Source organism: Emys orbicularis, chromosome 6 (genome assembly GCF_028017835.1).
Source record: "Emys orbicularis isolate rEmyOrb1 chromosome 6, rEmyOrb1.hap1, whole genome shotgun sequence".
In the NCBI taxonomy this organism is placed as follows: Eukaryota; Metazoa; Chordata; order Testudines; family Emydidae; genus Emys; species Emys orbicularis.
This window is the reverse complement of record NC_088688.1, coordinates 99,266,559-99,292,762: the sequence shown is the minus strand read 5'-3', so window position 1 is coordinate 99,292,762 and position 26,204 is coordinate 99,266,559. Positions and strand designations below refer to the sequence as shown.

Sequence of the window (26,204 nt, the reverse complement as noted above, 5' to 3'; positions counted from 1 at the left end):
ATATCACAGAAAAGGCAGAAGCATCCAATAAATATCTCTGTATTTGGGAAAAAGACAGAAGATGCAGTCACCTCATTTGATGATAAAATACTTTCCATTCCAACAGTAATTAAAGAGGATGTTCTGCAGCAGCTACTCTAGCCCAGGAGCTTGCTGAACTGTTAAGTGGGCTGTTAAAGTTGGTTTTCAATAATCTTGAAACACTGAGGAAACACTGAGGAAGTTCCAGAGGACCAGAAGAAAGCTAATGTTGCATCAATATTTTAAAAGGATAAACTGGATTACTTTCTTAAATAGATTAAAACTTGCTAACTGATATCTCAAAATTTAATAGTAAATGGGGAATCATCACGAAGCGGGTATGTTTCTAATGGGGTCCCACAAGGATCAATTTTTGGACCCATACTATTAAATATTTATCAATGATCTGAAGAAAACATAAAATCATTACTTGATAAAGTTTGTAGATGACACAAAAAATGGGGAAGTGGAAATAATGAAGAGGACAGGACACTGACACAGAGTGATCTGCATTGGGTGTAAGCAAACAATCTGTTTTTATATGGCCAAAGGTAAGGCAATGCCTCTAGCAACAAATAACTTAGGCCATACTTTCAGGATGGGGGAACATTATCATGCAAAATAGTGATTCTGAAAAAGACTTGACATTCATGGTGGATAATCAGATGAATATGAGCTTGCATGAGCTGTGGCTAAAAAGGCTAATGAGATTCTTGGATGTATATGTGCCGCTAGCAGACCAGATGCCAGCTCATGCCAGAGTCCCAGGCCAATTCACTTGTGTATTAGTTTAGATCAAAGTAATTGTTAAATGTATAAAAGTGTGTATATGGTGTTTAAACTTCATGAAAACTAATGGGATGTTAGTTGCATTGTTTTCACTTATCTGTATCCTGTTATAATGTAGTAGCAAACATTTACATTGTGTGTACCCCTGTAACTAAATAACCCATCAAACAAGAAGAGACCTTGTGGAATGCAAATGAAGAACTCTAACAGAAAAGTGCTAATTTCAAAGCAAATGGTCATTGTGCCAGATGATTGGAGGTCAAAGACTTTAACTGTATTCCTCACTTTCTGTCATCAAAGGAAAAACCCACATGGGGAGTGACCCAGTCAGCTCAGTTTTCTGTGAGAAGAAGCTATAAGAATGGATTTAATGAAAGATCCTTCATCTCTGGACTGTTTGGATTCTAACAAGGCAGAATGACTGAACGAGAAGATGGAGATCCAGAGTTATTCTGGGTAGCCCTTACAGACTTTGGGGAAATTGGCAGATTACTAACTTTCTGCTACCATTTGGAATTATAGACGGTGACTCACCTGTACATATATTTTACCCATTTTAACCTCTCAATAATTCTCATTTCCTTTTTGTAGCTAATAAATCTTAAGTGGGTTTACTATAGAATTGGCTGCCAGCATTGTCTTGGGTGTAAGATCCACAGTACCAATTGATCTGGGGTAAGTGACTGGTCTCCTGGGACTGGAAGAGGCCTAAATGTGACGTGATCTTTGGTGTAAGTGACCATTTATCACTAAGTCTGGTTTGTCTGGGTGGCAAGACAGATTGGAGCATCTAAGGGACTGTCTGTGACTCCATGGTAGGACTGGTATAGTGATCCAGGAGCTCACAGGTGGTACTGGCTTGGTGACATCTAATTATAGAACACATCACCAGCTTGGGGTGTCTTCCCTTTTTTCTGACAGTCTGCCCTGGGGTAGGCACTCACAGTTGTGAGCCACCCCAGAGAGCGTAACAATATAAATAGGAGAATATCAAGTGGGAACAGGGAGGTTATATTAATCCATATATCTGGTACTGTTAGTAGTGACTGCTCTTGGACTACTGTGTCCAGTTCTGGTGTCCACACGTCATGTAGAAACACTGGAGAGGTTTCAGAGAGGAGCTCAATCTATTTAGCTTATCAAAGAGAGTTAAGGCATGACTTCATCATAGTCCATAAGCACCTACACAAAGAACAGAAATTTGATAATAGAGAGCTCTTCAATCTGGCAGACAAAGGTATAACAAGATCCAACAGCTGGAAATTGATACTAGACAAATCCAGACTAGAAATAAGGCACCAATTTTTAACAGGGAGGGTAATTAACTATTAACAACTTGGACTTGAAGAAGGAATTATTTCAGGGGAGTCCTGTTGTATGAGTCATGCAAGAGCATTGATTAGATGATCACAATGATCCCTTCTGAACTTAAAATTCATGAATCTATTAATTTTATTGAACTTTGAAAAAAAGGTTAGCAAAGGTCTTTGAAAGGACCGTATGGGAAATTTGATTACAGAAGTGAGTATTGCTAGAAAATGGAATGACTTCTTTACTTTATTATCTCTCAGGGAGAACAAGGAGAGATGCCAGAAACAGAGATAAAGTTTTTGTGGAGAGAAGCAAAGAAAGAACAGAAAAATTACTGGAACGAAGAGTTACCTCAGAACAAGATTTTTTTTTTTTTTTTTAAATTAGATCATCTGAAAATAGGGTAGATTCCAGTAAGGGATGGCCAGCATCCCAGAATCTTGAAAGACACAACAGACCGTATTTAAATTTAAAAAAAAGCTAGAGCAGGAATTTTTAACTCCTCATTAGCAATAAGAAAAGAACTGGAAATAAGGTATCATGAAACCAATGCTTAAGGAGGGAGCAAGGAAAGATTCTAGAAAGTATAAGTTATATTCAGTATTAGAAAAGCACCTTGTGATTTTTTATTATGAAGAGCACAGTGAACAGGTATAGATTGGTCAATGATAAGTCATCAGGAAGGCTGTGCTTAATGAATCTGATAATATTTTTGAGGCAGTGACAATAATGGTTTGAGAAGAGTAAGGGGCAAAACAGAAGTTGACAGACTATCTGGACTTCAGGAAGGCTCTCCAATTAAAAAAGTAATGATGGCAACAATAGTGGAATTCTCCAGTGGAATAAAAAAACAGCCATGGTCAGAAATTAATTGAAAACAGCCATAGCCTGGGACGGAATGAGATGGCAAATAGCGCAGGAGAGATAAGCATTGAACCTATTTTACTTACTGTGTATCAGCTACCAGGACTAGGCAGCAATACGAATGACAACTGAGGGAGAATGAATACAAAAGACGAAGGATGAAGGGTCCCAATAAATCTGAAATAAACGGGGACGTGGGCTGGAAAATGGCTTCTATAACTGCACATTTAAAAATGAAAAATAACGAGTACTGGATAAAATATACCAAAAGGAGATTTGCTCTGAGGTCTGGTGATATGCTACAAAGTGTTGGTCAGGAAAATAATTTTTATGGATGACAGCAGAGAGACTCTGCTCAGAGTTTGGAAGCAGTTAGGAAAGCAGAAAGAATGTAGGACACATAGTGGAAGTGAGAGGAGAAATCAGTCTCTGTCACAAGGGTTAGTAAGACTATACCTGATGTATTGTGTAGAATTATGGATGTCAGAATACAAGGAGGCTGAAGGAGCTACACACAGTGGCAGAAATTTACATTCAAATTCTTGGTCCAAAACTTGTATACAAATATATACCATATTGACCAAGGGTGAACATTTTTCAAGCAAGCCCACGCGTAGACACAAAGGCCTAGTAGTCATTTTGCCCTCCCCTAAAAATCATTATAGAAAATACAAAACCACATACAATTAAAATAGCATTACAAAAAAGCAAACACATACTATTTTCTTGTCGTAGGATTCCCCACTGCTGTAAGTCGTAGCTAGGGTGGATGCACATTCTTCCAGATACCAAGGTTTTTTTCCGCTTTCAGCTGTGCTGCTTATGGAAATAGTGTAGATGCTATTGGTGTAGCCATCGCAGGAGCAATGGTCCTTACTCCTTCCACCATTTCCAGACGCCCAAACAAAAATGGAACCTAACTTATTTCGTCCCTGTTTACAAACAATAGGAAAGATTTGATTAATGTTTTTTTCTTGGTAAGCATGTGGGCCCTTACCCCAAATCCTGCCCCCCTTAAAAAGACAAAAGAGCTCATTGTGGAAGATTGTGAAGAAAAAACAGAGTTTAGCTGAGGTAAGAGCTAACCCTCACAAATTCAAAACATGAGTGAGATGAATAAACACAACCGTAAAAACAAAAATTAAATTCAGATTCTATTTGTAGGTGTGGGTCTATTCTGTCCAGCCTTACAAAGAGAAATGCAGAAGACACACAGCTTGCATTAAATGTATCATACTGGATTTAAATAGTAAACAAACAAACAAAAGAAGAGCATGTTGTAGCTACAAACATTTGTAATAGACAGAACCAGTTGTTTATAAGGGTTCTCCTGAATGTCTCATTCTGGAATTACCAAGTGATGCCATGTACTGTTTGAGTAATATCAAGTATTCGGAACCACACTGGATCAGTTGCACAAATGTTATAAATGGTAAATGTAAAACACTTTGTTAAAACAAAAATGGACAGGCAAGGATTGCTTTGTTAATATATTAGCAGTAAGCACTACGGCCCCGAGTCAGTAGTCTAACTGAAGTTAGGCACATGCTTAAGTAAATTGCTGAATGAGGACCTAAAACAGATATACATATTAAGAAAATTTAATGGGTGAGTCTAAATAAATATAGTGGGAGTGAAAATGAATCCATAATTATTTTGGTGTTCTCCATTTGGTGTTGATGTAAAGGGTGAAGATGATCAACATACTGCATGCCTGCTGTCTAGCAGGGAACTGTAGTTTTCCATATTCCAGACACTTCATGCAGACAGATAAACAGGTTAACATAAGAGGTTCCCATAATTTACATAATCTAAATACATTCATTGACTGTTTGCAAACACTATGATATTAATTAGGATAGAGATTTTAATCAAAGGAGTAAACATGTCTTTAATTCTAGTTCTGAAAAATGACATACTTTTATTATTTATTAATTCTTTTGAGGGCAAAGGAAAAAGCCCAAGGGTTACAATTAAGTTAATAGCCTAATTTATATATCATTTGTTTGCAGCACATCATGCAATATATGGTTTGTATAAGTGGTAGGTTCATTCCTGTGTATGATGAACTACTGTTATGCCACATGCTACTTCGGTTTCTGTGATCATGAATAAATTACTAGTACATATATTTTGTTTTTTTATAAACAGAGTGGATTTGTGTGCTGCAAATGACATAAAGACAGCTGTTGGATATCTACCAAGAGAATCTTAAACAATTAGCAATTCAAAGATTCATCTAATCCAGATGCACAGGGGGTTTTCATTAGTGCATTTTTTGCTGAGTGTAACAGAGCCTAAATCAATGTAAGAAAAAAAATCCCGCGGTTCATGATTCTGGCAGATATATGTGCTTGAATTCACAAACAATGATGAGTTTCACTTTGTGAGTTTAATAAAAGTTCAGTACCTGTAGAGATTCTTCTCCTCAACACAATAACTTAAATATCAAATTCTCCTTGCTAGTGTTTACATAAGGTTATGCCTTTAAAATGCAATTTTTCATTAAAAAACATTTCAAACGAAGGAAAAAATATCCCAGGGTGCCAAGTTAAATGTACTATGAAATCCACATGCTCCTGACAAGACCAGTCCAGCCAGCCAGGAAGTATAACTATTTCAATTTCTTTTTCTTTCGTTGGCTGATCTTAGCTGCTCCAGTGATAAAAAGGTACATTACAATATACTTGTTTAAAAGGCTGGAGCAGTACTGGACTTTTTGCAGGGCTTCAATTCAAGCAACTAACACCACAGCATCTGCTTTTGACATTATTTTCACACATACACAAATGGTAGTATTGCAACGTCATACTGGGCAAACTTTGTGGTTGTTCTTATCAGGTACACCCACGCCCCAGCAGACCACTCATATAACAGTGCCGCTCCTGCACAGAGAAAGTTCAGTTCATTGTGTTCCCTGCTCCATCATCTCTCTGTCTTTACATCTGGATTAGAGCAGTAGACTCTAGTTCTGTTCATCTCTTCCAGGTCTCATCCCTCTCTCTCATCCCTTGTGTGAACCCAAGAAACAGCGACATCACCTTGCTGTTTTGTGTTCTGCTTTTTCGCAACTCTTTTACCTTTTAGGGCATGACCCAAGGCTGAGAAGTCAATGGCAGTCTTTCCACTGACTTCCATGGGCTTTATATCAGACCTATGAACTATTGCTTGTCTCATTCATTCTGTCCATTCATCCTCTGGTCACCTCTCTCCCTAACTTTTGTTCTTGTTCCCTCTCCCCCTTCAGGAGCTTCTTTAGGATTGGGAGGTGACTAGAAGATCATGCCAAAGAGCTGCTGTTCATTCCTTTTTACTATGCTCCTGGCTGATTTCTGCTGATTACATTAGCCTCTAACCACTGGTACCCTCTTTGTTCCAGTGCTAAGCTACCTCACTCTCCTCCTTTAAATCCCTCCTCAACGTTCACTTTAGACTAGTTTGTCACTGCTAGTTTTCACTCCAGAGTGATGTCCATACTTCTGTCTGGCCCTACAATATTCTTATCAAATGAACAAAAAGCAAAAAAAAATAACTCCTGTCTCTCTCTCTCTCTCTCCCGCCCCCCCTGCCACACACACACTCTATTGTATATATCAGAACAAGCAGTGTATGCAATACAAAATTGGGTTTTCAACAAAAACTGATGGCTTTTGCAGAAATTTTTCATATTTCATTAAACCCTACCTCTCCAATCCCCTCAAAACAAAAGTTTCTGCATTTTGGTCAAAAAATGAAATATATCAATTTGGATATACCATTGCAGTGTCTCATGAGAGTTATTGTTCACATGCCTCACATCCCCATTCTCCCCTACAGGTCACACTCCCCAGCTGGACTTCATCTCCCATGTAGCACCGCAGGGACTACCATGATACACCGCCTCCGCTCACCAAGAGGTGAGGCCATGATCTGTCCTGGGAAATGTTGTCCAATAAGGGAGCCCATGCTATAAAGGAGAATGAGAACGTGAGGCACGCAAACTACAACTCCCATCAGGCACCACGATAGCATTTTGGACTATAACTATTTCCATTTTCTGTTTTTTGTCAAAAAGTTAAGCATGACTTTGTTTCCATTTTTGTAGAAATTATCCACAGGAAATAAATATTTTTCTGGCCAGTTCAAATGGCTGCATTTGGCTAATTTGGGCACTGATCCCATAACCCCTATGCATGTGATTCACCCTGTTACTACAATTACTGCAGTAGAATTTCTCAGCAGACCAAAGATTGCTCTTGTGAGGAAGTTTTGCAGGAACGGGCCTCAAATTATTAGTTCCTCTGTCCAGAGAAAGGTGTCTTATTTCTGTAAAGCACTAGTACGTTGATAGTGCTATAATAAAATAAATAAATAATACTAATAATGTGAAATGAGATTTTTGCAGGTAGAAATAGCTATTTGAGCAAATTTCACTCCTGAACAAGATAGAGGGCTGCCGAAAATGAGGCCCTGATTGTTAGAAATGCTGCAGTGCAATATTTAAAAATAATAAACACCAACTTAAGTTTTATTAATTCAAATAAGGTTTTGAAGAACAGGAATAATGACTATTAACATCCCAGTTGACCTTTCTGTTGTGACTTTTTTGGTAAACACTTATTACATGTATAAAAAAATATACTTTTTCAAAATCAGTGTTGCCTTTAAAAAATAAAGGTTCATAATTAATGTTGTTTCCATAAAAAATAAATACCAGGTGCAAAGACTAATGGGGGAAAAAATCCTCCCTCTAATCCACATGAAGCAAAGAATTCCAGTTCCTCTAACATACTGCAATATGGTTGTCAAGGCTCCTTCCCCACTCTGAACTTTAGGGTACAGATGTGGGGGCCTGCATGAAAACTTCTAAGCTTAACTACCAGCTTAGATCTGGTCCGCTGCCACCACTCCCAATGTGCTAATTCCCTTCCCTGGGTAGCCTTGAGAGACTCTTCACCAATTACCTGGTGAGTACAGATCCAAACCCCTTGGATCTTAAAACAAGGAGAAATTAACCATTCCCCCTCCTTTCTCCCACCAACTCCTGGTGGATCAAGATCCAACCCTCTTGGATCTAAAAACAAGGAAAAATCAATCAGGTTCTTAAAAAGAAGGTAAAAATCATCTCTGTAAAATCAGGATGGAAAATAACTTTACAGGGTAATCAAACTTAAAGAGCCCAGAGGAACCCCCTCTAGCCGTAGGTTCAAAGTTACAGCAAACAGAGGTAAACACCCTAGTAAAAGGTACATTTACAAGTTGAGAAAACAAAGATAAAACTAACACGCCTTGCCTGGCTGTTTACTTACAAGTCTGAAATATGAGAGACTTGTTCAGAAAGATTTGGAGAGCATGGATTGATGTCTGGTCCCTCTCAGTCCCAAGAGCGAACTCTCCCCAAAAACAAAGAGCACAAACAAAAGCCTTCCCCCCACCAAGATTTGAAAGTATCTTGTCCCCTTATTGGTCCTTTGGGTCAGGTGTCAGCCAGGTTACCTGAGCTTCTTAACCCTTTACAGGTAAAAGGATTTTGGAGTCTCTGGCCAGGAGGGATTTTATAGTATTGTACACAGGAGGGCTGTTACCCTTCCCTTTATAGTTATGACAATGGTACATTTAACAACTCAGCATTTCACAGAAAACAATGGAATTTAGCCTTCAGTCTAGACAATATGCTAAGATCTTGTTCCTAAAAGCTATTTGGCAAAGCAAATGACAGTCTTTAAAAAACAAAAAACAAAAAAACCCCAAACCAAAAAAACAAAAATCAACCTGCCCAAAATAACATGTCAAGTAAGTATGCTCTGGTTTTCATTTACTGTCTACTGTTTGATTACTATTTGGTTGTCTCCTTTCCCCTCTGCCCTCACACCCCACTTCAATTCATTGGACCCACTCGTGCTCGGGAAATTATAAACTTGCTAGTAACTCTAGATACCAAACAACCTACTTAAAGCAACAGCACTAGTTGTCCTACTGTATGTGAACCCAGTTTAAAATTGGTCTCTGTTTAAAATATGACGTTAAATAAGAGACATTTGGGCTGTGTTACAAAGTTAAGATAAACACACATGTAACATACTGTAGCTTTTACAATTTGGCTAAATCTACCATCTGTCATGCTCCAGATGCCCAAGGGTGTCAGGACAAAAAGTCTATTCCGGGGCTGCCAGGAGGTTTTGCATCTTTTATTACTTGAAAGCAAAAGTTCTATTTACAGACCATAGAGACACACGTTTTTAGACAGAAGCAAAGCACTAGACAGTGATGTGAATTATAGTAGAGGAATGGCACGGGCTAGAATGTGAGTGCAGTAGAACATTCAGAGTGCTCGTGCCAATGATGTCAGATAAAAATGCATCAACCATCCCCCCTGGGTACAGAGCTATGTCTTCTCATGTCTTGCCTTTGCAATAATATTACTGACTCTTTTCCAAATACTGTAAAGCATTCCACAACCTTACTTGTGGTTGTCAGTGTACTTTTTGAGATGTTCTCCTACTGTTTTTATCTTTGTCACTAGCCTTTAGAAAATGTCTGAATATTTAAAAAACAAAAACAAAAAAACCACACAACCCAAAACCCCCGGCCTTCAATTCTGACAAGAAAAAAAAGCACTTCACTGACATTTAGTGTATCATCAGTCTAGGTACGTGAAGAATTTTACTAAGGTATTTTCTGGGTATAGCTGATGTGCACAGACTGTGCATGAGAGCTGCTCTAACTGATACCAACTGCAAAAGGCCACAAAGGGCTGAAAAACAGGGGTGGCCCAGGAGCTCACAATATGCCCACTTTCTTCTGGCCATTCCCTTTTCCTTGTACTGCTAGCAGCTGAGAGGGCAAGTGGTGTAAAGCTTTTCTGCAGCTCAGCACCACAGGAGGATCACTCTTACGCTGGTGTGATCCTTTCTGGGCCACTTAATCCAGTTTTAGGGCCAGATTCTGCCAGGAATCAGAGCCAATATGAACATTCTTGTAAAGACACATGGAAAACTTCCTCAACAATATTAAAGGAGCCTCCATTGCTCCAAGTTTATATATTGCTATAGCTTTATTAGTTTATATCTTACTGACAGTCATGGTACATATCACTGTAGAGTGGTTATCTACACACTGTGGTCCATGGACCATTAGTGGTCCACAAGGCATTTCCAAGTAGTCTCTGAAACAACTTCCATTGAACATGTGAAGCATGAGCAGGTGAGGTAAGAGGTAGTCCCACCATTCTAGAAAGTTAAAATCATGTATTCATTCACTATTCTACAAACAAGGCTTCCTTACTCTTGCTTCTGCATCTTTGTGTTCTTCTGCCTAAGAGATGAACAGGAACTGAAGTATGTTAATGATTCTCTTTACTGGGTGGAGGTTTTTTTGGTGTCATTTCCAGAGTGATCAAATTTGGTGAGGGAGAGGAAACTCAGTGTGAAGGAGTAGGAAACACACAGGAAGACAGAACCAGTGACCTGGAGAGATTAGAGCAGTGGGAGCTACAGGCAATGAGAGGCAATTTTGTCCTAATAAATTTGAAATCCTACACCAGGTAGAGGAAATAAGTCATGCAGATAAAAAATAGAAAGCAAGGAAAAAGAATTGTAGTTATATTCATGATTTCAAAGTTTATTTTCCTCATCTCCTTAATTTAGTTCTGAATTGCACCATTTTCTTATCTTAAAAGAGAAGAAAAATCTAAACAAGAAAAGAAAATTCATAGGATTTTACACCTTCTTAATATTTACAGTGTCTTTAATAAGTTATTGTGGAAATATTCTATGTACAGGTAACATATAATGTACTGAAGAATTAAAACAGATTATGCATTAACACAGTAATGATGGTGATAGAATATGTGAAGAATATTTCAACATGCATCTGGTATATTTTTTATTTGCCTCTTTACTAGAACAACAGGTTCAATAGCTTCAAGCTGTTCCCCACAGCGCTATAATTAGTGCTTAAAGTGCAACCTCCCTCCCCCTAAAAAAAGTGTTGGCTGAAACCTGAACCCGTGGAATGCTGGAATGAATTTCTACTTTTCCTAAACAAAACAAAATAAAGCCAGCTACAGGGCTGCTGCATGCATCACAGATTCTGCCTATCTGTTCATGTTATCTATTCATTATGATTCATTATTACTATGAAGAAATAGCATGTTGCATACTGCATTATTGTCTAACAAAAACAAACAAACAAAAAAATCCACGTTTTCCAAAATATCTGTTAAACCAAGAATAGATTTAGGATGAGACACTCCCTGGTTAATAATAGGTAAAGTTCCCTCATCACACAAAGCCCAAGTAAAGAGGCATTATGCGAAAGCTATGCAGGGTTTGAGTGAGGGATGGAATTCACCTCCCTAGGCTACAGCGAGGATTCAGTCAGCTCTTACTGTCCTTGTGCAGTTACCTGTTGAAACCCCCTAGACAGGGATTTGTGGCCAACAGATCCATGTAATTATAGACCTAGTGGTGATACCTAAACTCCTATTCCCACCAGGTATTCACAAGTAGTGGAGAGCTCAGCTCCATGGCACATTAGGGTGCAGATTCTGCAGCTGCCAACCCGCTCAGCAGCGACACTGTTCAGAGGTGACTTCTGTAGCCCCAGTGCCATGAGTGAATGAAAAATAAATCCACATTTCTAAGAAAAGTACACAAGGTAGGTACAGGGATTGGGGGAAGGAATCCTCTTCCCAGACACAAGCAACAGAGATGCTGCTCCATGGCTGCCTTTACAGACTTAGGGCTGCAGTAGTCCCTGTGTATGGACTGTCCCCACCACATGGGTGTGGTTGGGGAGAAAGGATGTGGTCTGATTTAGTGTCAGATCTATTGGCCTCACCTTCCTTGCCCTAACCTCACTCTGTAGTGCAGCAAATCCTTGAGAACAAACTGGCACTCCTTGAACTGGCTTCATGAAATCCTGCTCTCTCCATAGGCAGTAGAAACGCACAGACTCTGCTGTGTCCGGGTCCCTATAGTTCTGCGGAGAAGTGGGATAAGAAACTTACCCCTATTAATTAACCAGATTCTTTTATTGTGTAAATGCATCCTCACTGAAATAAGTACATTTTAAACATATGGAAAGGCCCAATTTTTTCCAAAGTGGCCTGTTAATTTTGGCTTCCCAACTTAAGATTTATCCTAAGTCAGAGACCTGATGTATTTTATGTTAATCTATTTCAAGTTGGGCACCCAAAATAAGAGGCCACTTTTGAAAAGCTGGCGCTTAGGCCATAATGCTCTTCTGGCTTGTTAGAACAGTTTCCACAAATGTGTGAGGATTTGTAATTAATACAGTCTGTTTCCAATACCTTTTGTGACATTGTATGGAAACTGTGGACATATTGAGGTATGTTTTCCTGTAACTTACTTTCCAAGTTTTTCTGCCTTTTGGATGTGTATATCACATTGAATCTAATGTAGGAACATTTGTTAGATTATTTTATTTTCTGTACACTTTCTTTTTGCACTACATACTGATCATCTGTGGAAAAACTGCATATAACAAATAGTACTGCTATAAAGGAATCTTCTAGTTATTTCCAAAAGAAAACAGAATGCATTGTATCACAGCACAGCTAGGCATTATGAAAAATAAACTCTGCTACTTTACTGATTGGAAGACAGTATTTGTAATCTAGGGTGTTTGAGCAGAGCACTGGAAGTTTCCAACTTCATGCAAAGCATAGACCGAGGAAGAATTGCTAGTTTCATGACATGTATGGAGGTTTTCACTCAATCTGAGTTTTGGTGGGCAGCGTTAATTTGGAAAGGACTAGAGCATATCCAGTGCCAGATATTCTTGCAAAACCATTCAGTGTCCTAAAATGTGTGCTTTAACACAGCCACATACATTTAGAAACAGATTTGTTTCAAGAACTGCATCCTGGAAACCAGTGACACTGAAAGGGACTTAGGGGGTCATGGTGAATAACTAATTGAACATGATCTCCCATGCAATTCAGTGGCTGAGAGCAAATCTGATTCCTGGATGTGTAAACTGGGAAATATCTAGTAGGAGTAGGGAAGTGATATTACGTTAGAATTCAGCATTAGTGAGACCATTACTGAAATACTGTGTCCTGTTCTGGTGTCCAAACTTTATAAAAAGGATATTGACAAATTGGAAAGGGTTCGGAAAAGAGCTACAAGAATGAGTCGAGGTCTGTAAAATCTTGCCCAACCATGAAAGGGTAAAGAAGCTCAATCTATTCTGTTTACCCTAGAAGAGTGGTGTGATGTGGTGTGCTGGTCAATGCCAGATCCATGTAATGCTGTGCAGTGGCAGTCAGTCTAGAGCTGCCCATACCATCATCCATAGGCCCCATTGCTATGCAATGATGCCTTCTTGCCTTAAAATCTATGAACCTATAGAATATCAGGGTTAGAAGGGACCTCAGGAGGTCATCTAGTCCAACCCGCTGCTCAAAGCAAGACCAAGCCCCAGACAGATTTTTGCCCCAGATCCCTAAATGGCCCCCTCAAGGATTGAATTGACAACCCTGGATTTAGCAGGCCAATGCTCAAACCACTGAGCTATCCCTCTCCCCCATATACCAATGATGAAGGCCAATGATATTGTCTTATGTTATCAGGACATATAGTTGTGAGATTAAAACACAAACATCACTACACTGTGTGCAATTAGTCTGTCCTTCAGAATGAGCTATTAGAGATATCATCTCTGTTGTGTTAACAACCAACACAATTCATTGTAAAGCAGAAGCTCCACATTTTTCACTCAAAATCATGAAGTAAAAAAATAGTTATTTGCTCATATGTCACAGCCATGGGGGCTATACAGTACCTGTAACAGAAAATTTCTGTGCTTAGTCGAGTGACTAATGTAGAGGGGCTAACCCACTGAGTGACCTTGGGAAAATCATTTTTGGCCAACTTTTTATAAGGGTGTGTACACTTTTGCACATGTCCAACTTGCCTGCTTACTAATCATACATGGACATACAATTTGGGATTTGCATTTGCAATTTGTATGTGCCTCAGTTTCTTCATCTGTACAATGGGATAATAGCCATTTTTGTGACGTGCTTTTGAGATACTCAATTGAAACTCTCAATAGAAGTAAAAAATATTATTATTGTATTTTCAGAGCAAATCTGCTACAAAGTGAATATTTTGTGTAGACAACAGTTACGTGTTCCTCTTAAACCCATGCAAATTATGATGACAGAGGAAATTAATAGCATTTTTTAATATATCTAAGAACAGTCTGTTATTTGCCTCAACACAAGCAGCAACCCCTCTGCCTAAACAGTTATGCATTATATACATTGCCCTCCACCATTGGAATCATCTTATTCTTTCTTGCCACTTCCCTATTTGGGGTTGGTGACTTTTATAGCCTTCTTCCAAAACTCATGATTGTACGCCTGGCTGTTAGGCAAACTGGTCTCTCTAAGGTACATGGATATCTAGTCTTTGGCTTCCTCCCTGGTCCTTTTCCTTCCACAATCATTGCAAGGACCATCCTACCAATATAAGGTCTCTGAGGTCTCCACTGGTCATATCCACACCAATATAGCCTAGCCTCCCTGAATTTGTTTTCAGTTGGGGCAACCTGCTTTAGGCTCCTCACAACCTCCTTTTGTTTCTTATCATGGAGTGTCCAATCACTTCACCATCTTCATTTTGGTGGTGGAGAGCATGCTGATTTCTCTTCTTGTGGCCATCCGAGTCTCTGCTCCATATATTAGGATGGATTGAATAACAGTTTTATACACTCTACCTTTTAACTTTATTGGCATCTTTTTATCACAGTCCAACTGCTGGAATCTCCTGGCATTATTTTTTTAAAGAAATAAATCCACATGTAATTCCCTCTCCCAAATGCTTGCACTTGAGTTTGAGGGCTGTTCAGTGACTGTAGGAGAGCCTTCTGCTTCTAAAATACATTTGAACACACACTCTGCAGCCAAAGTTGGTGAAGCGAGAGAGATGAAAAGGGGCAGTGATGATGGGAGGGGAGGCACCAAGCCGAGTTCTCACAAGAGGTTCAGCAGCACGACATCAGATCATTAATGTCCATCAAACATTTTGGCTTATGTCCAGCTCACTAACAGAACAGTGTAGTGGGAATGAAATGAAGGCCACTGTTCTGACATGCAGGCAAAAAGCCAAAGATCCTGATTTAGATTTCCCTGCTTGTCCTTCTCCCCTTTTGTAATACATTAAGGATGACCTGCTCTGCCACAGCTTTAGCGTAGCTCATGTGTATGCAGAACAGGTGATGCAAAATCAATAATGGAAAACAAGTGAAGCTGGCTGCTCATTGTCACAGCCCTTTGAAACCTTGCTACACAAAATGCCAACAGTAGCCACAACTCTCCAGAACAGGGCCGGCTCCAGGCACCAGCTTAACAAGCAGGTGCTTGGGGCGGCCAAGGGAGAGGGGCAGCACCTGCGGCAATTCGGGGGCGGCAGGTCCCTCACTCCCTCTAGGAGCGAAGGACCTGCCGCCGAACTGCCGCCGCCGATCGCGGCTTTTTTTTTTTTGCTTGGGGCGGCAGAAATGCTGGAGCCGGCCCTGCTCCAGAAACATAGTTATGGTATCTTTGCAAAGGAACATGTAAAAACAAAAGCAAAACAATTTAAAGTCATGACTATCTGATCATATCAACGGATTTACGCTTTCTCATATCGACATTACAAATATGCTTGCTTGTGTGGACAAAACATCATGTTCAAATCTATATCGGAGAACTAAATCTAACCTGATTTAACAAATGGCCTGTGGTATACAGGAGGTCAGACTAAATGATCTAATGGTTCCTTCTGTCCCTAAAATCTATGAATCTTTAAAACATTTGGGTTTTTCCTCCCATACAAGGAAGAGGAAAACCTTATTACATGGTTTGTCCAGAACCTTGTTTGACTACAATAAATAAGCCTGTATATTTTACAGTGTTGACATATCGTATACTCATATATTCTTTTCTTCAAAAATGTTACTCTTGGACATACTGCTCTAAACTTGATTTTTCATCTAAAACTGAATTGTGCAATTATAATACACTCATTTTTCAGGTTATTAAATCTACTACTTGTTATACACTGGCGTTTAATGGATGCATTTTCCATACTAGCTAATACAATGCTTGTACCTATAACATTTCCAAGAAAAAATCCCTTGGCATTTGAAAGTATGATGCCAAGATAACTTTGCCATTTGAAATTAATACTATTTGAAAACAAACTCTCCAAGGGCAAAAGCACTCATTAGATTCAAGAACTTAATTAAGTATAATAGAATTACACAAACTAAGCTAAAGATGATGTAAAATTATGGTGCTTGAAACTAGTTTACAACATTTTCCCTTCTCCATTCTTTATCCTGATCTTGCACAACAGCTGTATAGCACATTTAATTTCTGTATGAGATTTTCATTTTTTAAACTTTTGCTATTACTTCATGTCATTTAAAACAAAAACACATTTGTCTTTTTCAATTTATGGCATGTTGTTCTGTCTCTATGGACCTCTGAAAATGTACACTTATTTATCTTTGTTATTTGGTATTGGATTTAGGATAAGCGTCTTAGCCCAGTAGATTTTTCAAAAAATTCTCAGACATCCTGCGTGAATCTTTTAATTGGAATGATACAACCTAAAGATAATTTGGACATGTTTTCAAAAATCAGTCTCTGAATGGCCTGAAGAAGAGGGGTGATTCTCGAAAAGACATACCCATTTCACTTTTATTTTGTTAGTTCAGTTTAATTACATTTTAATCAAAGTCATTATTCAGCTGCACCTGTAATTTTCTTAATTAAACAAACTGTGCACAATTTTTCCTCTCAGACCCACTTAAAGGATCTTGCCTCTATATTCCTGCTTGCATTAGCATCAATGGGAGATGTGTCTTGTAGGACTAAAGCAGAATATCAAGTCCAGATCTACTACATGGATCTGAAAGACAAACCTGCCAACTTTCCCATTGTCAATCTATTACTTTACCTTGGATCAAAGAAGCTAAATTTATTCTGTAGTTACTGTTTAGGACCAGTATTTTTAAAAAGAAAGGCCAAGATCTGTGTGCAAAATTGTGTGTGGAGTTGCCTGCCTACCTTCATTTGCACAACTATTATAACAGCTTTTATAAATCAGAGGATTTGGCATAGTTCCTAACCAGCAATTTGTGTAAACCCTGTGATCTAAAAAATCCCCATATAAAAACAGCACTTGTCATATTTCAGTGCAAAAAGCAGAAAGAGTAGCTTTATTCTAAGACCAAAGAAGTAACTATATTAGAATGAATAAGGAAAACAGCTTCTCTCTTTCACTGATTCACTATAGCGCTTCTGCCTGAGAGCATTCCATAACACTATCCTGACTTGCTACAGTTTTAAAGAGACAATACACCCACCCTTTCAGCAACTTCTGACTCTACACATCTGTTTCTTCCATTCAGACATATCTGCTGATTTTAGTCTGGTGTTAAGGTACTTTAAAAATATTTAAAACGTTTAATTATTAATTCTAAAATTAAAAAAAATACTTCTTTAGCATAAATGTATGCGGTTTCACAGTGGGACCCAGACAACTATTCAGAATAGTGAGACCTATGGCAATCCTTTGTAAAACACTTCAAAAGGATAAAAGAAATTAAAAATTAAAGGGTATATAACTTGTCCCAAATATTATTGTTTTTATTGTTCTAAGAAATAAGAACAAACTTTCCCCCTGGACTATTTATGGAAAAAATAATCTATTTATAACTATATAATGAAGAATTTAATTTATCTTTTGTGCTGTTATCTATGTAAAACAAATCAAATGATTTGATACTATAATGAAAGTAGTCTGTGGTCTGTTGACTTCACTGCAGATTTACACCAGATGAAGATCAGGCCCTTGAAATTATAAAGAGCAAATGAATATCTGTTTTCTGTGAGTGGGAATAACTTTTTTGTGATTGCATTATCTCAGTGAAATGATGCGCGCTCTCTCTCTCTCTCTCTCTCTCTCTCTCTCTCTCTCTCTCTCACACACACACACACACACACACACACACACACACACACACACACACACACACACACACACACACTTTCTTATTTCATTCAGCTATTTCTTCCCCTTCCTGCAGTTCCACTACCTTCCCTTAAAGGCTTTGTTGCTGTTGTCCACTGCCATCATTGTCAAATAGTAGTAGAATGTGATGGAGCTTTCATAAGTGCTTTGATAAGGCCCTGGTCCAGCAAAATATTTAAACATGTGCTTACATGAAGCCACTGAAGTCGCTGGAGCTACTCCCATGCTTAAAGTTAAGTATGTACTTAAGAGCTTTGTTGTAGCGGGACCTTATACAGCACATACTGTATTAAGTAAAAGCATGATATGCTGCCACATGTGCCTGTCAGATCTGAACTGAATGGAAGTATCAGTTGCGGAAAGAAATCAATCATGTTACATTGCAGCAGGTCCCAGGGATAATTAAAACTAGTTTTGTTAATGGCATTTACTTTATATTAAATAATAGTAATATTCAGTATGCATATAATGCTTTCCATCTGCAAAGAGCTTAATAAGTATTAACTAATAAATCATCACAACAGTCCTGTCAGGCAGGTAAGCAAATATCTCCATTTTACAGAAAGGTAAACCAAAACAGAAAATTTAACTGACTTGCCCAAGGCATAGCTGGGATTAGAACTGAAGAATTCCTGACTCCCCATCTTGTGCTCAATACTAGGAAAATGACCAGGAGGGATTATTGATATCAATTTTATGTTGTGTTTTACACAGGGCCGGCTCTAACTTTTTTGCTGCCCCAAGCAGCAAAAAAAAGCGCCGCCCCCCGAGCCCCCTCCCCCGCCGAGCGCCGCGGCGCCGGAACCCCCCCCCCGAGCACCGCGCCCCGCGCTGCCCCCCCGCCGAGCGCCACGCCGCCGGAGCCCACCCCCCCCCCGCCGAGCGCCGCCGGAACCCCCCCCCCAGCGCCGCGCCGCCGGAACCCCCCCCCAGCGCCGCGCCCGCGCCGCCCCCCCCGCTGAGCGCTGCGCCGCCGGAGCTCGCCCCCCCCGCCGAGCGCCGTGCCGCCGGAGCGCCCCCCCCCGCGGAATGCCGCGCCGCGCCACGTTCCCCCCGCCGCCCCTTACCAGGTGCCGCCCCAAGCATGTGCTTGGTTGCCTGGTGCCTGGAGCCGGCCCTGGTTTTACATCTTAGAATTAAACTTTGAATGATTTGAAATCGTCTAGTAGTGCATACAGATAATCTAGGCACTTCCATGTTCTTATAACTGTTACTATTAGCCTCTCTCACCCACTCCACCTGTTTTTTGCTATGATCAGCTGCTGTGGCACATTATAAATTAACGTGAGCTCTTCAAAGCAAAGACAGTCTTTATTGTTGCATATGCTCCAAAGCTACTGCTAATTATATTTTGCTAAATTCAGTCCTAGTATAAGTGGTTACAGCTCTCGTTGACTTAAATAGTAGTTGCACCTCCTGAATTCGGTCCCCAGAATTGTTAAATTTCAACATTGGAATGAACAGTCAAATGGTCTCTTGATCACTTTGAAGAAATATTTTGTGCTGATCTCACCTCTTACAATCCCAGAGCCGTCGTCTTTTTGCTAGAAAGTCTCTCACTACATTCAAAACAGTGCTCAGACCTTCAAATGTGCAATTTTAAAATGGTTTTCACCTAGTGGTTCTCAACCAGGGGTACGTAGAGGTCTTCCGGGGGTAGATCAACTCATCTAGATATTTGCCTAGTTTTACAACAGTGCTACATAAAAAGCACTAGCAAAGTCAGTACAAACTAAAATTTCATACAGAAATGACTGGTTTATACTGCTCTATATACTATACACTGAAATGTAAGTACAATATTTATATTCTAATTGATTTATTTTATAATTATATGGTAAAAATGAGAAAGTAAGAAATTTTTCAGTAATAATGTGCTGTGACACTTTTGTATTTTTATGTCTGATTTTGTAAGCAAGTAGGTGTTAAGTGAGGGGTACGCAAGACAAATCAGACTCCTGAAAGGGGGCCAGTAATCTGGAAAGGTTGAGAGACACAGATCTAACTCTAAACAGGGGAAAGAGGCGTGAGTGCTATTTTTCCTTTAAACAAAACCAAGCTCCTCCTTATCAGCAATGTGTCTTGAGAGCTTTAGTTTTCCCTGCTTGTGCACATGCGCCCAGGACATGACATGGTATTTAAGGAAACCTACCGTTCTGATGCCATTCTCAAAGGCCTGACGTGCTAGAGAAGCAGGTCCGTCCACAGTCTTCCCATCATCATCAGGACCCCAGCTGGCACTGTAGATGTGTATATGTTGTGGATTCAGACTGAGAGACTTTGCTTCCACCATGTCTGTAACATCACCGTCCAGCATCCTGACTCCTTCAAAAAAAAAAAAAAAAAAGAAAGGCAGTAAATGTGAGAACTAGACTAATGAAGCATGGTTGAAAAACTATGTGAAAAATACAGAGAACTAGTCTTTGCTGATTACATTTCTTATGTTCTTATTGATTATGGCACTCAAATTGTAGAGTCGGTTTCTCTCAAGCTTTAGGAAACATCTGTGCTCAAATTCCTTCATCCAATACACAACATTTGAATGTTAAAGAAAAACTTTAATTCTGGGGAAAACTTAAAAAAATTATTTCTACCTCAGTACATTTATATTTCTCATTTAAAAATAATTATAATTTCCTTTCCTTCTCTGCGACGCAGTGCAATTTGAGACATGGCACTCCTAATTTGATAGACATAAAACACAGGATGTATGCTGATAGATAAACACAGGATTATGTCTTCATTGCAGGAGTCTGCAAAAGGAGAAGCTGGGGAGAAAGTTCTTGGGTACTAGCAAAAGTGTTACAGAAAGTTACTGACAAACTATAGCATTATTTGCATAACATTATTCTACCTCAGTTGCAAAACTGTGAACATCCCTCTCTAGGTAGGAAAGAGTGCAAGGCCTGATTCTGAAATTCAGTTGTGTACGCGGAACTCCCATTAATGTCAATGGTAGTTATGTATAAATAAGGGATCTCAAGATCCAACCCTCGGTAAACAGTAGTATTTGAAAAACTTGTGTGCCGGCATTTGTAAAGTGGATATCTACACGACAGCATGGTGTTTTAGGAGCAGTGTGATGAGAAAGCCTGAAGGCTGTAAACTGAGAATATTTTGGAATTTTAAATAAATGTTCTTGTTCAAGTCAACCATAACATCTCAATATGATTTAATCTTGAGGGAGCAGCCACTTGAGGCCAGTTTAAAACTTTCTCACACCTTAATAAGTAGCAGCAATGAAAGGATAACCTCCAAGTCAATGTGACATCTGATCAAAGATTTTCATTTTTAAATAATAATTAGTATTTAACTGTATGAGATAGTATATGTTGATGTTCACTTCCACAATTAACATATTTGAAGTCTTTCTCCATTTAATAGGAACATTACTATTTATAAATAAAATTTATATATTTTAATTATAAGAACACAGATTTGTTCATGAGTTTGCACTGAATTAAGTGGAGTGTTTACCAAGGCCTTACCTTCCAAGGTATATGGATTGGTTTGTTGATAGAGGATCTATTTTTTCTCATTCTAATTGACTTCAATCTGAGAAGTGATCATATTTCTAAATTCACACAAAAACTGACCAGGTTCTGTGAGATAATGAACTTGTCCAAACAGTGATCTCACTATGAATTTTACTTTATAAAAAAGCCATTAAACCAAGTTTGGTAATCTCAGGTTTTATTTTTCCTCCTCAGCAATCTTAAAAATTTAATGAGGGATAGAAGGTGTGTTCTCATTCTTTCAAGCATATCAATATATTTGGTTCCAAACTAAAACAACAAAAGGTATACTACATTTAAACAAAGCAAGCTAAAAAACAGAGGGAGAGAATTTCATTTGCGTTACTACAACTATGTAACATGCTTTATGAATGTAACATTCACTACAGTGAATAGTAAAACCAAGTTCTGTCCCTGGCATCTGAAATAATTCACACCATGTTTAATGTTAACAAATATGATAGTGGTAAAATCCAAAAGCAGCCTGTCCACTCTTCTCTTTTTACCAACAGTTAGCAGACCTCAAGTGCAACTTTTATCAAAGGACATATCATTGGCTATTTTAAATAGTTGCTTTCTTTTCTTTAACAATTACATGAGTTGTTAATTTTGCCCCCTCACAGAACATACAAAGGTTTCAGAGTAGCAGCCGTGTTAGTCTGTATCCGCTAAAAGAACAGGAGTACTTGTGGCACCTTAGAGACTAACAAATTTATTAGAGCATAAGCTTTCGTGGGCTACAGCCCACTTCTTGAGTGATGTAAAAAGCCACTGGCAAACATTCAAATAATCACATTCCTTTGGCTCAGCTAAGGGAGACTCAACCATGGCAGAGAGGAGTAAGAACTGGGGGCACACTGTATGATTTCTTCACAAGAGTTATCTCCCAAACAGCAACAGAATTAAGGTCCAGATTCTAATCTCACTCTCACTGTCTCTTGTCAGCACAGCTCCACTGATGTCAGCAGATTTACTCCTGATTTGCACTGCTGTGAGAAGAGAATCAGACTTTTGAGAACATACAAAGTGTTTCTCCCAGGTGGTGATAGCACAATTATAACCATCCAGAAGGCAATTAGCAGACTTAGTTTCCAGACTGTCCACTAAATCTTCAGAATTCTTTAAACTTTTCCAAATATTTGCCATAAATGTCAAAACCTAAGTGGAATTTTAGTCAGCACAAACTTCTAACAAATCCTGAAGAAGCATGTGAAAATTAAGTGAAAGCACGTTTTCCTTTCAAATATTTGTTTTTAATCAGTGCCTCACTTAAGCTTAAAGAAACAGCTGAACAAATTCCTTGTCAGTTAAAGACAATCTACATCTGTTCTGTCATAATTTAGTATAACCACTTTCCCATCAGGACTCAAGCCCAGCCAAATAACTAAGCACCAAATCCCCACAGATGCTCTGCAACTTCCACAATAAGGCAGAAACAACAACAACAAGCTAGCCATCCCTTCTTATAGCAAACAAAGAAAGCCCAAAACCCTGTAGGTGGTAACGAGCTATGTATGAGTGATGTAAAAAGCCACTGGCAAACATTCAAATAATCACATTCCTTTGGCTCAGCTAAGGGAGGCTCAACCATGGCAGAGAGGAGTAAGAACTGGGGGCACACTGTATGATTTCTTCACAAGAGTTATCTCCCAAACAGCAACAGAATTAAGGTCCAGATTCTAATCTCACTCTCACTGTCTCTTGTCAGCACAGCTCCACTGATGTCAGCAGATTTACTCCTGATTTGCACTGCTGTGAGAAGAGAATCAGACTTTTGAGGAAATTGTTCCCTGATCTGTTCTATGGTCAGTGTTTCTGGAGTGAATGAAAAAGAGAGGAAGAGTACAAAGCACTTAGAAAAAGGTGAGCATTACTGGTGGATATATTGCAAATGACTTTCCATCACAAACATCATTAATCGTGGTGGTTCTGCTGATAGAATTTGATGAAATATTGATGGAAAGGATTTTCTTCCACTTCCCTTTATTTCCTCTCTACACCCCCTGGGCCCTGAGAGCACATTCTGGCTGAGGTGAGGAATACTGCTCTCTGGCCAAATTCATACCAGTGGAAGCAGGCGCATCTCTGAGGAAGGTGTAAAGTGCTCTCCATCAGTAGGCCAAAAGAGGCTCTTTAAATCCACGCCTACACTGGGAATTAAACCATTAACTGAACACTGGTTCGGTTTAATATGGTTTCAAATATAACACAGTTTGTCTGACTAGGGCAGATGGGACATAACCATTTTTCAAACAGTGTTTAAGAAACAAACTCGTGACAGCCCCCAACACATTGTAAATATGTGGATGAAGTTCTTCCTTCAGTTGCCAGTGGAGTGGCTCAAAGGATGAGTTTGGTTTCTAGTCCAGAGCAAAGTGATTAAATTTAGTTTTGATGTGGTTACACTCCCTGCCCACTGGCCAGGTAAACCATGTTTAACTCACATTAGCCTGAATCAGTTTTAAACTATGTTTAAAACAGGCTGTGGTTCAGCAACTATGGCTGAATCCATTGGGGCTGTCCTGCAGCACTAAACACATTCATTATGCTTAATAAATAATAATGCATTTAAAATCCAGCATTGCTATGCAGAGGAAAGCCTTACAGTGTCTGCAGGAGGTGCCTGCAGCCTTACACTGTCTTGGTCCTTTCATTAGATAGTGAATAATGTCTTTTTTCCCCTTCCCCACAGCTATTCAGAGCAAAGCTCTTAATTTCTTTTATTTCTTTCAGCAATACCTTTTCTAAGTTCCCCCTCTAGTATTCCCTACTGTCTTTCATGGAGATGAGCCCATCTCCATGTTGGCTTAAATATCACCATTTCACACTTCTGCATTCCCAGATGGCGTCTACTGTAGGACAGAGAATCACCAGTTAATGAGTCTGAATTACAGTGTTTTCCTGAGAAAGAAGGGGATGTAGAAAGAAAGGGGATGTGATGACACTGTGGTTTCATCAAATGCAAAGTGCTGAATTGTATTTAAGCAGTATTTCTGCATTCAGTTCTGTTCATTAACCGTTTCATAGATCATGTCTCCATACTATGTTACAAGAACTGAAACATATCTTAATTAACTAGATACTGTTTAAAAATCTATAGAAATGACTTACATTTCAAGTGAATGGAATAAATAAGTGAAATAAAATCTCATACTTCAGGGCATATTCTGCTCACATGCCATGGTTAGGAAGGAAGAAAGTGCTTTCTCAGCAACTATGATCACAACCAAACAAAGCACTAACACACATGCTTAAAGTTAGGCAAGTGCTTAAGGGTTTTGCTGGATTGGAGTCCATATGTACATGTGCATTCTTGATTTGTACACCGATGTCAGAAAAGTTCAGCATTGCGCACACATTGAAATGTGCGTCTTTGAAAATTTGTGCCAGTATGCTGAGGAGTTACTTCATTCACCACAGCTGGTCAAGTCCAGTTACCCTGACAATTTGTGCACTTAGGGGTATGCGGTTGTGGTCTTTCCTCTAATCAGGGTGAGAATACTAACTCGGTCTCTCTCTTTCAACCCATGGAGGGGGAACACATCCAGTGAGGGCATTTTTTTCCTTTACTCAAGGAACAATATTTGATACAATTCATTTCTGTTATGTCTTCAGATATAAAATGTCGGTAACATTGTTTAAGGTATTATATATTACTGAGGAAGATTTTAGAAGTCCACAGGTTTCCTAATTTTGTTATTCTTTGTATTCACATATACTAAATTCCATCCACCCACCCACCTGCCCCCAGGCCAACCTCAGAAATGGCCATCTCCCAAACCAACCAACCACCCAAACAAACAGCTGGGCTCAAGCCCAGTTCATCCACCATAATAATAAATTTTAAAAAATAATCACATTATTCTGGTGTAACCTCTACCATCAGTTTCCACTGTCCTTTCTCCCTCACACATAGTTAATCCTGTGTGTCCCTTATACAATTTCTCCCCACACTCCACTCACCATAACTCCAATATATCCTTGGGACAAGTCTCTTTTTCCCTTGCCCTTACCCATTTCTCACATTTCATCAATCAAACCAGCCAGACCCAAACAAATTCATTTCTTTATCTCTCTGGATGGAGGTATCATGATTCTTCCTCTGAGGAAGGGGAAGGCTCCAGGACCTTCCCTTGTCCCTAAACTATAATAAGATAAATCTTCTGGAAATTGGAAGAACAAGCCCACTCCTGATTACTGAGGAACTAAGAGTCTGACCTGCACCTTCCCTACAATGGAACAAAAGCTGGGCAGTAGGGGATAACCATATTCTAGCCCACCCAGAAAAGTCATTAGGGAGAGGTGGGCTGACAAACTCTTTTGTTTGGAAGAGTGGCCTGGTGAGCTGGCTGGAAACTCACTCAACATTTTTCACCAAAAACACTGGGGACTTTCTGTTTCCTGCTATACATGCAGAGATGCATTTCTTGGGTCACAGTAAATGCCAACAATGTCCTTGCCCTTCCTTAATACTTTAAAAAAACATTTTTACACATCCATATTAATAACACTGGTGATTATTTTTTCAGTTTCTCTTTAAAATATGAATAATTATTAATATTGGACATCTGTGAGGGATAAACAGAAGAGAAGATGATGGCACATTTTTAACATGTAAGAGTGGCAAATTATTTCTTGATATAGACAGATTCATGCATTTTTAATAATAATC

The 26,204-nt window shown here is 39.1% G+C and overlaps 1 protein-coding gene across 3 annotated transcripts in view; it reads right to left on the bottom strand.

Moving 5' to 3' along the window:
• Nucleotides 1-26,204, bottom strand: part of PCSK5 (proprotein convertase subtilisin/kexin type 5) — a 295,761-nt gene that overhangs the window by 143,530 nt on the left and 126,027 nt on the right. For all 3 annotated transcript variants that reach the window (XM_065407021.1, XM_065407022.1, XM_065407023.1), the window contains exons 7-8: nucleotides 20,170-20,342; nucleotides 3,705-3,917 (exon numbers count right to left, since the gene is read on the bottom strand). In XM_065407021.1, the coding sequence (XP_065263093.1) occupies nucleotides 3,705-3,917; nucleotides 20,170-20,342 (386 nt within the window). The remainder of the gene's footprint in view (nucleotides 1-3,704; nucleotides 3,918-20,169; nucleotides 20,343-26,204) is intronic.